This window comes from Argiope bruennichi, chromosome 4, assembly GCF_947563725.1.
Source record: "Argiope bruennichi chromosome 4, qqArgBrue1.1, whole genome shotgun sequence".
In the NCBI taxonomy this organism is placed as follows: Eukaryota; Metazoa; Arthropoda; class Arachnida; order Araneae; family Araneidae; genus Argiope; species Argiope bruennichi.
The window spans coordinates 9,623,395-9,639,932 of record NC_079154.1 but is presented as its reverse complement, the minus strand read 5'-3'; the positions used below and the strand labels follow the sequence as shown (position 1 = coordinate 9,639,932).

General features: G+C 33.4%; 1 protein-coding gene across 1 annotated transcript in view; it reads right to left on the bottom strand.

Annotated features, from left to right (window-relative positions):
• Window positions 1-16,538, bottom strand: part of LOC129966108 (dehydrogenase/reductase SDR family member 9-like) — a 30,998-nt gene that overhangs the window by 4,384 nt on the left and 10,076 nt on the right. Inside the window, exon 4 of the mRNA XM_056080488.1 lies at window positions 16,249-16,381. Coding sequence (XP_055936463.1) covers window positions 16,249-16,381 — 133 coding nt within the window. The remainder of the gene's footprint in view (window positions 1-16,248; window positions 16,382-16,538) is intronic.

The window sequence follows — 16,538 nt, the reverse complement described above, 5'->3', positions numbered from 1 at the left end:
TTTTTTAAGTGAAAGCACATTCTTAAAGGCAGTTTTTCATGTAAGTAACATGCTGATTTGTTGAATCAGGGGATCGAAAATTATTGAAAACGAAAAAGTAGTTTAGAACCCTTATCTGCAAAAATATTAAAACTTTAAGAAAAATAAAAGCTTGAAAAGATAAAGAATTATATACTCTTTTATTTGATATAAGTCGGTAGTGTGAAAACTGAAGAGGTTTTAAGATATTCAAGAAAAACTAAAATGTTTGCTCAGAAACATCGCTGCAACATCGGGACCAATGTTTACAGAAGGTATTGCAAAATTTTATCGAAAAATTCTGAGGAGTAATAGTAGGAGGCTTCAAGGCGGTAAGAATTTTCAAAGAAATATAAAGTCGCAAACGATGGTGAAAATTTATTTCCTGGAAAACAAATACATCATACATTTACAGCACAGTCATTTTAACATTAGAGAGGAGATGATGAGAAACGTTTATAAAAATTGCTCAATGTTGCGGCCGCGAAGGTCATTACACAACCGACACCGACGTTTAAAGGACGTCAAACATACCACATGTGCTTGAGATTTCTCCAGCAGCGACGACGATCCATGCTACGAGATCTTTCAATGTATCCAAAGGTATCTGTTAAACAAGAGATTTCATATGGCCCCAGAAGAAGAAATCCAAGGGATTGGGGACCGGGGAACTTGGAGGCCAATCAACAGGTCCCCCACGTCCAATCTACGTCCCAGGATATGTATCAACTAGGTAGTTACGCACAGAATTCAAAAAATGCGCTGGTGCACCATCATGCATGAACCACATGTTCTGGCGTGCAATGGCCGGTATTTCCTGCAGTAAATCCAGAAGGACGTGCTGCAAGAAAACAAGGTACTTTGCGCCACTGAGGCGTTCGGGCCCTGCATTTGGCCTCGTCATTTTAAAGGATCCTGTCTCCCGCAACCGTCTATTAATATTTGCAAAGGTGCTGTGGTGTTAACAACGCCTACTTGGATATCGCTATTGGTATATTTTTTGTGCTAGCCGTCCATTACCATCTGCTTGGTGGTAAATTAAATGCATATCGGTATATTTTTCATTCGTGAAATCTGACATGTTGTCTGCGAATGAAACTTATCGGCTATCAATTCTGCACTGCTCTTTAATGAATACAAACTGCTTTTATATTCCTCGAACCATCAATTCTGCATTATTCGCTGCTTTTATATTTCTCAAAATTTAGATACGAGAAAGCTTCTTCTTCTCGACTACCTTGTTCCAAATCTTTGCATTCTTAGGGCCATTCTCTTCGCCAGGCTAATTGTCTCTTCTATGTCTGTTTTTGCGACACACAGAATAAAAGTCTTCTGCGACACTATGTTTTATGCAATTTTTTCATCTCCTTAATGCCTACTATCACTTCTCTAAATTTACCTTTCGAATTTGGCAACACCCTCTGTAAACATCGGTACCGATTTTGCAGCGATGTTACCTGGCAAACATTTTAGTTTTTCTTGAATATCTTAAACCCTCCTCAGTTCTCACACTACATACTTATATCAAATTAAAGAGTATAAAATTCCTTATAATTTCAAGCTTTGATTTTTCTTAAAGTTTTAATATTTTTGCAGATAAGGGTTCAAAACTACTTTTTCATTTTAAATAATTTACGACCCCCTGGTTCATCAAATCGGCATCTTACTTTCAAGAAAAATAGACTTTAAGAAAGTGCTTCACTTTAAAAAAAATTCATAGTTGAAACACCTTTTGTTATTTTTTATAAATTATTTACAGTTTCCAAAAGTTTGCCGACTCCTTATATTTTTGCGATTTTCACCCCCTAAACGTCATTTGGGAAGCCATGTTGTATGGTGATTCTTTATCCTCTTGATGCCTACTATCACCCTTCTGAATTTGTCGGTCGATTTCGGCAACACCCTGTACATATATATATATATATATATATATATATATATATATATATATATATATATATATATATATATATACTATTACCTTTAGTCCTAACTTCTACATAAGACGAAGACATAGGAAAGCTCGCCCCCTGCAATGATGAAATGATAATGCTTTAAGAATGATGGCAACTATGCTAAAAAAAAGCCTAAGCACTGCACTTCATAAAGTGGAAAAATTATTTTAAGAGTTATTTTATTATTGTAAATTGCCGTCTAGGCATCTAAAACAAAAGAGGGAGGTAAAGTTAGAATATCGATTTTTCTCCTTTGAATAAATGCTATCATTAATATGAGAGGGAAAATTTAAATAAGAAAGTTAAAAGTATTAAAATAAAGATGATAGCATAGATAGATCAAATTTAAATTGAAAAAAAAGATAAAGTTTAAAAAGTATTTTAATTATTTTTTAAAAATTTGAATGAAATTTTTGCAATTTTATTGAAGTATTGTTATAGAGGAGAACATATCCAAAAAAGATTTCTGTTCGGTTTTTGCATAATTTTTTGAAATAGTAATATTTCTCGAAAACAAGTGATCATCAAAAAATGGCTTTAAGCACTTTTTTATTTAGCTGAACTCGCCCAGGAAAAAAAAATTCCTATTCTAAAAGATTTCTATTACAATTTTATAATTTGTATTTTTGTCGTTATTTTGAGAAAAATGATAAAAATTAAATTTGAATTTAACATTTTTGTCTCTACTACAATATCTGAACAACATTCAGGGACAAGAAGAATGGCAATACAACTCGAAAAAAAATCTCTGAAAGTAGTAACAATGCTAATTGTGTACTTTGTCCTCGTCAAAATGCAATTCGACTGGACTAATATGAGAATTGTTTATTTTAATACGATTGACAAAGTTTTTTGATCGTAGCTGCTTCTTTGATAGATTTAAAAACAACTATCAAGATATCAGCTGAATATTCTTTAAAAAAACCTAAATAGGAAATACTTTTAATATTTTTGCAAGTTATTGGAATAATTCTGACACGGTTGAAAAGAGTAAAAGAATTTTTTTTTATGTCGGAGATAACTTAACTTTTACTACCAATAAATTTAATGTATATATTTTAACAACGCATAATCCATTTCCATTCTTAGTTTCTGCCATATGAAATATACAAAGTGAAAGTATTGTTTTCGTCAGAAAAATTTGAACTCGAGATTTTAACTATTTCCCTGTACCAGTCTGGAATTCCGTCTATCGGTCCCTTTGTCTTTAAACAAGCCAACTCAAATACGCTTTGAGCTGATGGATGATATTCGTATATAGACTTACTATCAAATTCGTAGATTTCTATGAAACATGAACAAAATCCACTCACAGGCAGTCTATATGACTGGACGTTTATTCAAATAGAAGTGATCACGATAATTTAAAAAATGTAAATAGCAAGATGTATAAAATTTTATAGAAAAATTTGGTATCTAAAATGTTGATCCGTATTAAATTTTGAGCCCATTCCGCTGATAGATTGATTGTTTGTTAGTCTGTATTTTAGCACGCATATAAATGAGTTGATTCAAAAACGGAACGATTTAAAGGGAAAAACAAATGTGAGATGTGATCTTTCTACTAAAAAGTTTTTGTGTTCTTGTTGAATTTGAGTTTCAATAATCGAAAAAATGACGTCCAAAATGTATATTCTGTTTTCTTCATTATACTATGAAATACAAAACACAGAAAGTAAAAATGTGAGTACTTGTTCTTTTCAAACCCTTGTACAAAGTCCACAGTTTCATGAAGAAAAGGGATTGATACATTTATTTTGAAGCACGCAAGAAAAATGCGGATTGCTTCTACTTATTTTTTAATCGCCAGAAAATTTTAAATTTAACATACGTAAAGAAAAAAAAAATGTTCTTCATGGGTTTTTTTTATTATATCCTTACCAAATATTTCATTTATATTGGCATCAAGAATTATTAAAAAAGATAACAATCTATCTATCTATCTATCTATCTATATATATATATATATATATATATATATATATAGATAGATAGATAATATATATATATATATATATATATATATATATATATATATATATATATATATATATATATATATATATATCTTAATATATATAAATTACGTGTCACGTTGTTTGTCCGCGATGGACTCCTAAACTACTTAACCGATTTTAATCAAATTTGCACACCATGTGCAGTTTGATCTAACTTAAAAGATAGGATAGCCCTTTTTTTGAATTTTTAATTAGAATTTTAATTATTAATTAAAAACTAACTTTCCCGCCAAAAAAATCTTTTCATTTTTCCTACCGCCAAATGAGTACGGCTTCAGTTTTTTTCCCAACAGTCATGAGACTATACTTAAGATTTTTCGGCTGATTATTTGAAACGATCCTATTTATTTTCTTAATGTTTGATGCATTTAAAATTAAACATTGTTAATGAATCGATCTTTCAGATTCATTCTTAAGTACTTTTGAATTAAAATAACACAGAATAAAGGAAATTAAAAATGTATAATCTGCATAGCGTTACCCCAACTGGCGTAGAAAAACTCACGCATTTGCGTTAACGTAACTGGCGTTGAAAATTCAAGCATGCGCATTGTGTTCTGATTGTTGACATGACAACCATTATCAACGGATGATTTAAATTATTTTTAGGTTAGTTGCATGTTTTTGTAATTAAATTGTATTTATGTTAGTTATATATTTTTTGTATACGCTTATAGTTTTAAGTACATCGTTTTTTTAGATTTTTAACCTGTTTTCAACCGATTATTTTAAACGATTCGTTTTATTTTCTTAGTGTTTGATGCATTTAAAACTAAACATTGTTAATTAATCGTTCTGGTCATAATGAATATGAGAATATTTTGTTGACAAATTCTTGAAATATTACATAAATTAGGAAAGATATTCTTTAGTGCCCATAAAGTTTAAACGCTCAGTGACTGTTTTCAGTAATCATATTACAAAAAAATACTTTGTTTCAGTAAAAAATATTATTATATTAATTGCAGATTAATCCTTTCCACTTTAATTTATAGTATAAATTCTACGGGAACTAACAGAAAATTAGAGAGATACATATTTTGTTATGGCTGAAGGACTTTATATTATTATGAGAGAATTATATGACTATGAAAATTTGAAGTTTTAAAATATTTTGATGAAGAAGCTATTAAAGTAGGAATTGCATAAAATATTTAATTATTAAAATTTTAACGAACATTAAGATTGGCGAACCGGCTGGTCGCCAAAGGCGGCTAGTATATATATATATATAAACATTCGCTTTTACTTTGGAAAGATCATTATATTCATGTGTGTGTTTGTGTGTTTTCTAACAAATATTGAGCAAAATCAGTTCAAACCAAATATGTCATTCTGACTGTTCGAATATAAGTTAACAAGATAGCTACAAAACGAATCAAGCTAGATAGATAAAATTCGGCACACGGATTTAACATCTATAGTGTAGACACTTATCAAATTTTGTGCCATATTTAACAAGGGATTGAATATCTGTCGGCCTGTACTTGCAGAAGCATATAAATGTGATGACTCAAAAACGCAATGACTTAAATATATCATGTTTGGTATGGAATTTTGCGATTGCAGTTGCAATTCTGCGTCACATTTTGGTTTCAATCGGCTAGGAAAATAAGTTTCGAAAACACAAATTAACCTTTATTAGAGAATATGCGAGTAAGTTTTGGGGAGACTCCACCTGCTGCCTTTATATTGATAATATATTCAGATGTAATGTTTTTTAACCTGTGACTTTTTATACATTTTTTGATTAAATTATTCATAACGAATTTTTATGATAAGATATTTTAAAAAATCAAATTTAATGCTATCCATTTATTTTGGCAATAATTAAGTTTTTTCTGATTGCACGGGCCACGCTTATTTATCATGATTAAAATTTTATTTTAGCGATCGAATTTCTTTTTAATTAGTATAGTTGGGGCAAAATTGGGGCTTCACTCATCTCCAAATGCCCAATTTTGTAATTTTGCTTCCAATTTTGTACATATTTGTTAATGTTATTTTATATAATTGTTATTTTGGCATTTTAAGAAAAATCTTGTATTTGAAAATTTTTAACTTTTGTCACTCCATATCACGGAAGTTTCTCTTCTCCATTATCCCACTTCAATCCTTGTTCGTTTCGCATTGGCAGGATTTAGCATGTTTTTAGCCTGGGAACACATCGAACATTCGAGGTTCGATTGCTTTAAAAATATGTCCCCCCCCCAAAAAAAAATCTGTTTTTCAGTGGAAAAATTTCAGTTTCATTGCAGGGTAAATTCAAGGCCGTTTGGAAGCTATTCACAATATTTTGTGAATTTCCCCTTTTCTTATGTCAGAAAAAAATGTAGTCAAACTTCTGAAGCCCGATGCGCTCTCTCGTTTTTCAAAATTAGATTGTTTACGAGAAGTTTGTGAACTAATCATTTTTCGAATTTAGCAATATAACCTTATTTTGAAATTAGCAAATAATAATTTGAATTATGTCTCGTGTTTTTCAATTCTCAAAAAACAATAATTCCCAAATGATCTTTTAAACACTTCATGCTTAAACTACTTTTAAATGTGATATTTTTTTTAAAGGGATAATCCTCTAAAATATTCATTAGTGTTTCATTTATTATGTTTTTGTACAAATTTTTCTATTGCACAAATATATACTTCATCTAAATATATTTTTCCAACTTATTTTATAAAACTTCACCGAGTTTGTGAGAGCCGATACGCCTCTTGGTGGGTTAAAAAAAGTTTTGTTGGCAGACATTGATGAGTTTATTTTCAGTTACTAATTCTTTCTTGGCATTTTTCTACTTTTATTTTATATATTCTTGTTTCATCTTTTCCTTAAGAGCTATGCAGATGCTGTACTAGAAGAACTGTTCTGATATCACCATCTCAGGGCATTAATCATCTTTACACTCATATTATCCTGTGGTAATATTACTTATTTGTCCTATTGTTTCCCCATATGAATGATGGATAGCTATGTTTTTAAAGAGGAAAGGAATATATGAGTATTTCAATAAACTGTCTAAAAAGGCTATAAATACTTTTTTCTGGCGACTTGAAACGAGGTGTAAATATAGTAAAACCTCATTAATCTAATTTGTTAAATTTTTTTTGAAAAACTTTGATTTAAAAATGAGCAAAAAAATAACAATTAGGAATTTTAAAAAAATCCAAATTTATTCTTAACTTAATAGAAACATTTGAATTGGTATGAAAATTGAATTTAGCATATTAATTAATATCGAATCTCCTGTTGACGCAAGGAACTAAACTGTTAGACGATGTGATGATATTAGTTCTTGCGCCGTAAAACTCACCGAAACAACTAACCCTATGAGTGACAAAGAAGTACACTAAAATGCTTCTTGATTTCAAATAGCAGACACAGTGGGACCTTGAACCTAATAATATACTTTCAGACCTCTTGTGCAGCGTTGACCTTCAATAGTAGAGATGCATAATCCACGATTTTTTGAATAACAAATAATATTGCTATTGCTATTTTTAAATATGCGTTCCAAATATCTGTTATTTCAATCATATTATTAATTAAAAATTATTACTTAATATTAAATATAAAATGTATTAATTGTAATTAATACTTAATTTACTAATTTAAGTAACGTGTGATTGAATTAATTTATCTGTTTCAGCTTACTTCTTAAATTTAATTTTTTTTTCTCAAAACTATTTATTTAATTTATTTATTAGAGTGAACCATTTTCTGGAAAAGATGAGTTAAAAATATATGTCATTTCTTTAAAATGTTTACTTTAGTTCTATATTCTACCAATAGATGGCGCCAGCAGTAAACAGAGTACATGTAATCAAAGTCAATCATGTCACGAGCAATTAAAAATGATCTGTATGGAATAGCACATCATCAAATACGAATATCGGTCACTATCGTAAAGTGCACCGGTGACTTTGCACTTTCCAGTGAAGCCTCGCACTTTCCGGTGAAATCACCGCTCCGATAAATTTCAGTGATATGCAATTCAATGATACGATACGATAATTCCAATAACCGGTCAGTTCACTTTTCAATCCAATCACAGATTTCTTTCGAGAGCTTCTATTGGACAGATCGTATCGATTCTTACTTTCCAGTAAAGTCACCACTCCGGCAAATTTCAGTGATATCGTATCGATTATTACTTTCTATCGTGATCCAAAACCTGTAATAGAAATATCATCAGTAAGATCGTATCAAGGATTTGAATCACACCCCTCTTTGAAAAGTATTGATCACTTGTATTTGTGATTTTTTGATATTGGTTACGTAATAACCGCTCTGAAAATATTCGTCATCCCTATTCAATAGTGAAGAGAAAAGGAGCGCATTGGGCATATCACATTCACCCAATTTCAGTTGTTGATAGATGAAGAACCACCTCTATGTTGGGAATGTGACTGTTAAGCGTCTGTCCAACAAATATTGTCGAAATACCCAAATTTCAATGTCTAATTTTAGCACTTTTATGCAAAAGCCCAACATTCCGACATCTTTCTTATTTGATGAAACAAAACATTTCAACTTCGTGTACTTTTAAAATCCATAAAATTTTATACACTAAATTAAATCTTGTTTGCATTTTTAAGCATCCTTTTACATTGCCCTATTTCGGCTGTTTTACAATGATATTATTTTACTTCTAGTTTGGCGCAGCATGTCCAATACCTCAGTTCTTGTGCCAGAAAATCCAAACAATCCAATCCAATCCGATGATATCGCACCAGCGGCCAATAAACATCACGTATGTCGGCATGACGATAGAGTGCTGTAATACGTTGCAGCAATATACCATTTAATTCTCAGTAGCAGCATTTGCGTGTAATATCATCTGTAGAGATATTCTTATGACACACATTTCCAAACAATACATCAATGATGTTTCAACAGGTTAACACATACAAAATTAGTGAAATGACTTTACTTTGGAGGAATTAGACAACAGGTAAAAGCAACCCGGATTCTTTTAAATAGACATTAAGACTTTGAAATAAGCCAATATGAAAATTTCTATCAATTGTTTCATCACCTATACGCTTATATTTAACTAAAACGTCACTATGAAATGTATTGTTCAATAAATTAATATTTAAGGAGCCTAGAGAAAAAAACACACATTTTAATGGTTTTTCTCAAAATTATTGTCAAATTAGATTTGAATATTCTCGAAATGTTCCAGGTGTCTTAGTTTTTGTGAAAATTAAATTAAATGGATAATAAAGATTTCGGTTAAACATTAAAAAAACAGGTGTGCGCTTTATATTCGAATTTTTTTTCGATAGCTGAAAGTCAATTTCAGTGCAGAAAAACATAAAATATTTTCGAAAATTCAGTGCATGTACATAAAAATATTTCTAAAGAATTAACATTTAATTGGAATTTCTAAATCATACAATGTTTTGTTCCAAATAATTTTATATAAGATAATAAGGAAAAAAAATAACAGAAAAATAAAAAGTTAAGTCGCCTGAAATATTTTGAAATTTTTAGAAATTATAGATCTTTTAACTTTTTAAAAATAGTACATTTTTTTTCAAAGATCTTTTTAACAGATATTCGACTTATTAATGTTTTTATACATATCCAAAAAAAAAAAAAAAAAAAAAAAAAAGAAGAAGTCACGTACCTAAGTGAATAATTCACAAGAATGCCGAATTGAATCCACCATCCCCTTAATCTATTTGGCCATTTCTAATAGGTGTTGTAAAAGTAACCGTGAATCATTAGAGCTCAAGATTACTACAACTTTCTTACCCCAGACTCCACTTCGAATAACCACCAGCTGTTTCTGTACTCTTACATAAAGCACCCATAAACAGTACTCTACTTCATTTGGTATATCTAAACTATTTTAACGAACTTCTAGAATAATTCGAATTTTTCATTCTTTCCTTTATTTTTTCGGAAACTTGAGGTTCCACAAGATCTTGAATTTTCTTTGGTCATAGTCTAAAGATAAAACGGATGTTTGGCAGAAACTTTATAAAATCATTCCGATTATTTATATCTTAAGGATTCTGCTGGCCTGATGGTAATTTGGGAAGGATGTGGAAGTTAATTGAGGAGGTTCCCAATTCAGATGTCCTCATCATCATCTGATTGCAATTCAAAATGATGAGGTTCTAAGTAAAATGGTCCTCGTATCGCTTCAAAGTGAACAGTTCATATGACTAAACTAAATATGAAGTTTGAAAGTATATAATGCATGTATGAATTAAAAAAATTATTATTCAAAATGAATTATTCCTATCTTTATATCGTAAAGAAATCTTTTAACTATGATCCAGCAACAAAATGTAGAGTTTGTAAGAGAGTTTTAGCCAACCCTGTCAAGAACACTAGGTTTTCAATGTGTGTGTGTGATTTTATTTATTTATTTATTATTATTATTATTTAATTTAGATAAACTTTCTAATCTTGCACGGCATAGAGGGTGGTGGATCGACTACCATCTCCTACAGCCTGCAAAAATCATTGTTTATTATATTTTCATATCTCGTTATACGTTCTATACATTGTTGAAATGCCAGAAATTATTATAGACTCAGTTCAAACCTGCTCCAACAAAGAAGAGAGTGGAAACTTCCCCCTCTCTATGAGACAAAGAAACAACTCGATTTCGTCACAGTCATCGGTTGGGTCCCAGTCTGTTCTACCACAAACATATGAACGTATGTTGACCAAGGAACTACTTCTTAAACTCAGAGAAGTAGTCAATAGTGAGCAAAAACGCAAAAAGGGGAACAAAGTCCAGAAATACTTAACAACCTCTCTACTACAAGCAGACAACAGCCGTCTGGATGTGTTGGCTATTAGAATATCGAACAAAAAAACCAGAAGTGCATGTCTAATGAGTACTTCTGTATAAACTGCTCAGAGTCGAACAGACTCAATAGAACTAACCTGCACATCTACCATATGGCCATAGACACACAATGTGCCTGCTACCAAAAAGCGCTAGCAGCATTTAAACGTACCATGGAATATTAATGTCAGCTTATATCACTCTGAATTCGTCTTTCTACAGCAACAAAAAACTTAAATATTCTCCAAATTAACCTCGACAGAACTAAAGCAGCAACCACTCACCTCCACCCTGCAGTGGTAAAATTGAAAACGGACATTCTCTTGGTACAAGAGCCATATGTGTACAACAACAAAATACAAGGTTTGCAGATGTCTTGGAATATCTTCACATCCACATCAAATAAAGCTGCAATTTTTATTCTCCAAACCATCCATCAAGTAATTACAGTAGCTAAATTGGAAAATACTATAGCAGTCAAACTCTACACTGACAACAAATCTATAACACTCAATTCGGCTTATTCATCTCCAATAGCGGATAGTCAACCTTCTAACTCTCCGACCCGCCCTAAGGCACACGGATTTAAACCAAAAACTGAATGACCGGACCGCCGCTACAGCAATTGGCGGGAACTGTGGTTGAGTCCTAAGGGCCGTCACCGGCCACGGTACAACCCTCCCCGAAGGAAGTACGTCCCGTCATCGATGGAAGGAGCCAGATCCCCCACCTATTAGTGTACCCTCCAGGGTGGCGAGATCCAACCACCATGCCGGAAGCATTTCATCCTCATTTCGAGGTGCCCTCCCCCGAGGGTCTCCAATAGCGGATATCAATGAAACTTTACAAGAGATCCAAGATATTATAAGAATGCTGCTAAATGAAAACTTCCTTGTAGGAGCAGACCTGAATGGTCACAATCCTCTTTGGGGTTATCATCTCACCAACACCAGGGGTGTTTCAATAATGTATTTCCTACTGGCTAATAACCTTTATATCAACAATTCGTCAGATGCTCCACCTCCCTTCACAAGAAATACAGATGTGGGTTGGACCGATTTGACATTCTGTTCACAGGAAATGATCACAAAGGTAGCCTCTTGAGAAGTTCTCGAAGAACCCTCGTTTAGTGATCACCAATTTATTCAGACAACAATAAGAACAATAATTACTAGCCACCTCTTCAATAGATTTAAAACCCTCCATGGAAACCATAACAAATTCCGGAAACAGTTTCAGTTTCATGTCGAAGAACTAATTAACATAATCAGGAACTGCAATAAACAACAAGAACTGAATGAATTTACCTCCCGTCTTAAGGTAACAATAATTCAAGCCTGCAACAAAGCATTTAAAATAAAGAAACAGCCATTGACTGAAAACCCAACTTGGTGGACAGATAAATTAGAAATAGAAAAGAAAAGAATTAAGGCATTGAGGCGAAGGGCCTAATACCAGTGATCAAGTTCGGACGAAAGATCAGAAAAATATTTGCAGTGAATGACAGATGCCAAAAAATATATGAAGAAAGTCAAGACAGCCAAAAGCGTTGGTTGGAAAGATCTTTGCACTGAAGCTGCAAATCCATATAGGAAACATTTCAAAGCTGCCTTTAGGAAAACAATTCATCCATCTCAACTAACAGTCTTGCACAATATCAATCCAGAAGGAGGACACCAGAAAATAGCTCAGAATATATTAGAACAAATTTTTCCATTCCCAAATTCAACTCCATCTTTAACACATGAAATCACTACCACTCCTAATGATTGCCTTTTCACTGAAAAAGAAATAGCACAGGTCATTGATAATCTACCTCACGGAAAAGCACCAGGATATGACGGTATTGATAATCGAATTCTAAAAACAATAAAAAAAATTTCCCGACCCTCTTCAAAGAATATTTTAATAAATGTCTTTCACTAGAAAAATTCCCGGATCCATTTAAAATAAGCCATATCATCCTATTTCAAAAAACTGGAAAAGACCCTAAACTAGCCACGTCGTACAGACCAATAACCCTCTTGCCTACTATTGGAAAATTTCTAGAAAAATTACTCACACAGCGTCTTATTTATTTTCTAGAATCAAATAAACTCATCAACAATAACCAGTTTGGATTCCGTGGAGGAAAATCTATAGATGCTGCTCTTAAAAAGCTTGCAGAAAAAATTTATGATGGAAAAAAGGAAAAAGACAATATTCTGGTCCTTCCAGTGGACATCAAAGGGACATTTGATAATATCCAACACCATTCAATAGTTTAATATCTAGATAAACTCCAATGTCCCCAAAACTTAAGAAACATCTTTGAAAACTTGCTACATGTCAGAAAAATAATCCTCAACACGCAAGAAGGCTGGGTCATAAGAGAACAGAAGCAAGGTTGCTCCCAAGGATCGTGCAGTGGTCCAGCTCTGTGGAACTTGGTGGCGAACGATCCGCTTAGTAAAATCTTGCCTGCCCATACAACTATCCAAGCATTCGCCGATGATTTTGTTCTGGTCATTAAAGCCAAAACAAAAGAAAATCTAAGATATGGATTTCCCCAGAAAATACCCAAGAATCAATAGCACAATTCATATCCTGGGCTGATATAAACAATCTAGAAGTGTCCACGGGGAAATCCAACTTTATTCTGTTTAGTAAATGGATAACAGGGCCCAGAATCTATTGGCAAAGGGAAAGAATAAAGCAGACACACGCCATTAAATACCTAGGTGTCCATATTGATGATAAATTGAATTGGAATATCCACCTCAAGTATTTAGCATTGAAAGCGCAACAACAACAATTCAATTTTCTCAAAATAGCTGGCAAATCTTGGGGAATAACACTTCGACACAAAAATTTTGTACAGGACGGTCATTGAAAGGATGCTTGCACCCGGAGCAGTTGTTTGGTGCCTCCACCCAACGGTTAGATTAGCAAGAAAGCTCTCTTCCATTCAAAGAGGCTAGATGTTAGCAATTACGAGAGCATACAAGACCACGCCTACTGCAGCACTTCAGGTTATCCTTGGCTTGCTACCATTTCATCTGCTGCTTCAGATGATGGCAAGAATGACTGAACTGTACAGAATTCGTGGAATCGTACATTATATGCCACATATCAGCCCATACGAGTATGAACACAGAGATACGGGATCGACGTCATATACTTTCAAATATCCATCTCCAAGCACATGAAATTTCGTTGGAAGACGGTGGGTCTCAGAATTTAGTACTCGGGATCTATGCCGATGGATCAAAATTCTCAGCTGGAGTAGGGGCTGCATTTTATGTCGTGTAGGATGCAAACTATACACCAGTGGTCAACCAGCCTATTGAAAGAAAACACGATCTTCCAAGCTGAATTACTAGCACTCAATAGAGCAGTCAAATACTCAATCTCTCTTCCTACATCAGATCCAATCACTATTTACGTCGATAATAAAGCAAGTATAGAAGCCTCAAGTTCTCCAAAATCCAATAGCCAATTAGCAAGAGATACATTCAACCTTCTTCTTGTAAATCCTCACATTAAAATCTCATGGATCAAGGCACATGTAGGCTATGAAGGGAATGAAGTAGCGGATAAACTATCCAAAACAGCGGCTAATGCTAATCAAGATCGGAATGTAATGAAGCTTCCAAGATGCCATCTCAAGAACATCCTCCAAACCGATATGATGACAAGATGGCAAACCAATGGGAAGAAGGCGAAACAGGCCGCTCCATGTTCAACATAATACCGAAAGTTTCTCTCTATACGGCCAACTGGAACAGAGCGGATGTCCTTTTCTTCACTGGACACGGCCCATTCCCGACATACCTACACAGATTCCATCTGATCAACTCTCTTTACTGTAGCTGTGAGGAGATAGGATCCCCAATTCACTATGCCACCTATTACCTACTGACTCTGTCATGGCATATGAGAAAGCCAGAAACAAGTCTCGAGGAAGAATGGTACAGGAGAGTAGCATCGAATACCCTATCATGCGGCAAGAACCACTCCATAGTAAACCATATTCATAAATACCAAGACCTCTTCAAGTCTACACAATAACTGAGACCAAAATGCCACTTGTCAAAATCAGACGAAATTACAACTTCAAAAGTCCCTCAAAAGTGCAGTTCTCACGAAGGAAATCAAAACCACAAGACTCAGACGGACGCTACAGATTTCTGACTCTTCAGTGATTATTTATACGCTTATACACGTCATACAGATATTCTCAATGTAGTTTATCAGTTTTTTTTTAGTTAGTAATCTCATTTCCCTGTAAGTTTAACTCAAATTCACCATTTGTTTAAGTATTCTTGTCCCCTCCATCTAGTTATTACTTAAACAAAAAATTAAATACAGTCGTGAAGGATTTGACACCGATGGGATTCTCTCTGGAGAACCCTGGATGGTCTGTCGTTACTTTCTTTCTATCAACAATTTTCTTTCTTTCTTTTTTTTTTCTCCTTCCATCTTGTGCTCATCCAACTGGTTAGATAACTTAGTGTTATAAGCACCGGGGCACAGGATGGCGTTATGTTATGTTATGTTATGTTATGTCTTTATATCGTGAGGGGAATACTATATTTATAGGTTAATTATTTTAAATGACTTTCACTTGTGAGAGCCTGAAAAAACTATAAACAACGACTTGTAGTGTTTGCAATAGCTAAATTGTCGCAGTGCATTGAGAACTTAGCCTTGGTATTTTTTAAAAGGTTATAAATGCGGTATGCGTGTTTCAGAAGATCATCCCTCAACTCAATTTCAGCAGTGGTTACTGAAGTGCTCACTAGATAGCGTGTGTGGCTTAGTTTAGTTTAGCTATATTAACGTCCCGTTTTAAATAAATACGAGGGATGTTTTGAGGTGGACCTCGTCATTTTGAACCGTGGTCAGATGATGAGGACGACACCTTAGCTTGCATATCCCTGTCTAAACTTACACACTACACCAGCGGGAGGACGTTTAGCCACGATGGAATTAACGTGCACCAGACCCATTTACACGACGATTCTTCAGTGGAATCGGGACTATAACCTGAAACACTCCGGTTCAGTTACCAAGATCTTACCACCAGGCCACCGCGACCCTCGTAAAGCGTGTATAATGTCAGGAAATAACGTGCATTTAAGAACTCTAACTTTTAATTCCTTCGGGGTTTGTTATGTGTTGAGCGAGAGCACAACGGATGAGCTGCTTAGCCTACACATGTAACTTAAAGATGTAAATATTTTAATTAATATACTATTTAATCTTAGACATCGTGTAGTTAGTGAATTACTTTTAAAATAAGTCACCATCTCCCCCATTTACATAATGCGTCAATTTTAAGCAACCTGAATAAACAGATATTATTTCAATGTTTTTTAATTTCAATGTTTGACTTTGATTCATATAGTCGTTTTTTTAATTAAAATGGTGAAAACTTGTGAAGAAATTGGTGCTTCCACTTACTAAAAAAATTCTGGTTCAATGGACACCACAGTAATCCCTTGCATACCGACTTCATGCCTCAAACAGTCCGTGAGACCAACCGCAGCATATTTACTAGATGAGTAGGCTGCTAAAAAAGGGAAAGGAATTTTTCCTGAAAAAGGAAAAAGCACTGTAAAACCATGCCTGGTACATATGCGACAACAAAAACAGTAAATGTTTACTTAAAATTCATGGTGAATTTGAGGGAAATCAAAATAGTGTTCTATTCATAAAATTCTCGAAAAATACATAACACGTACTTCATTAAG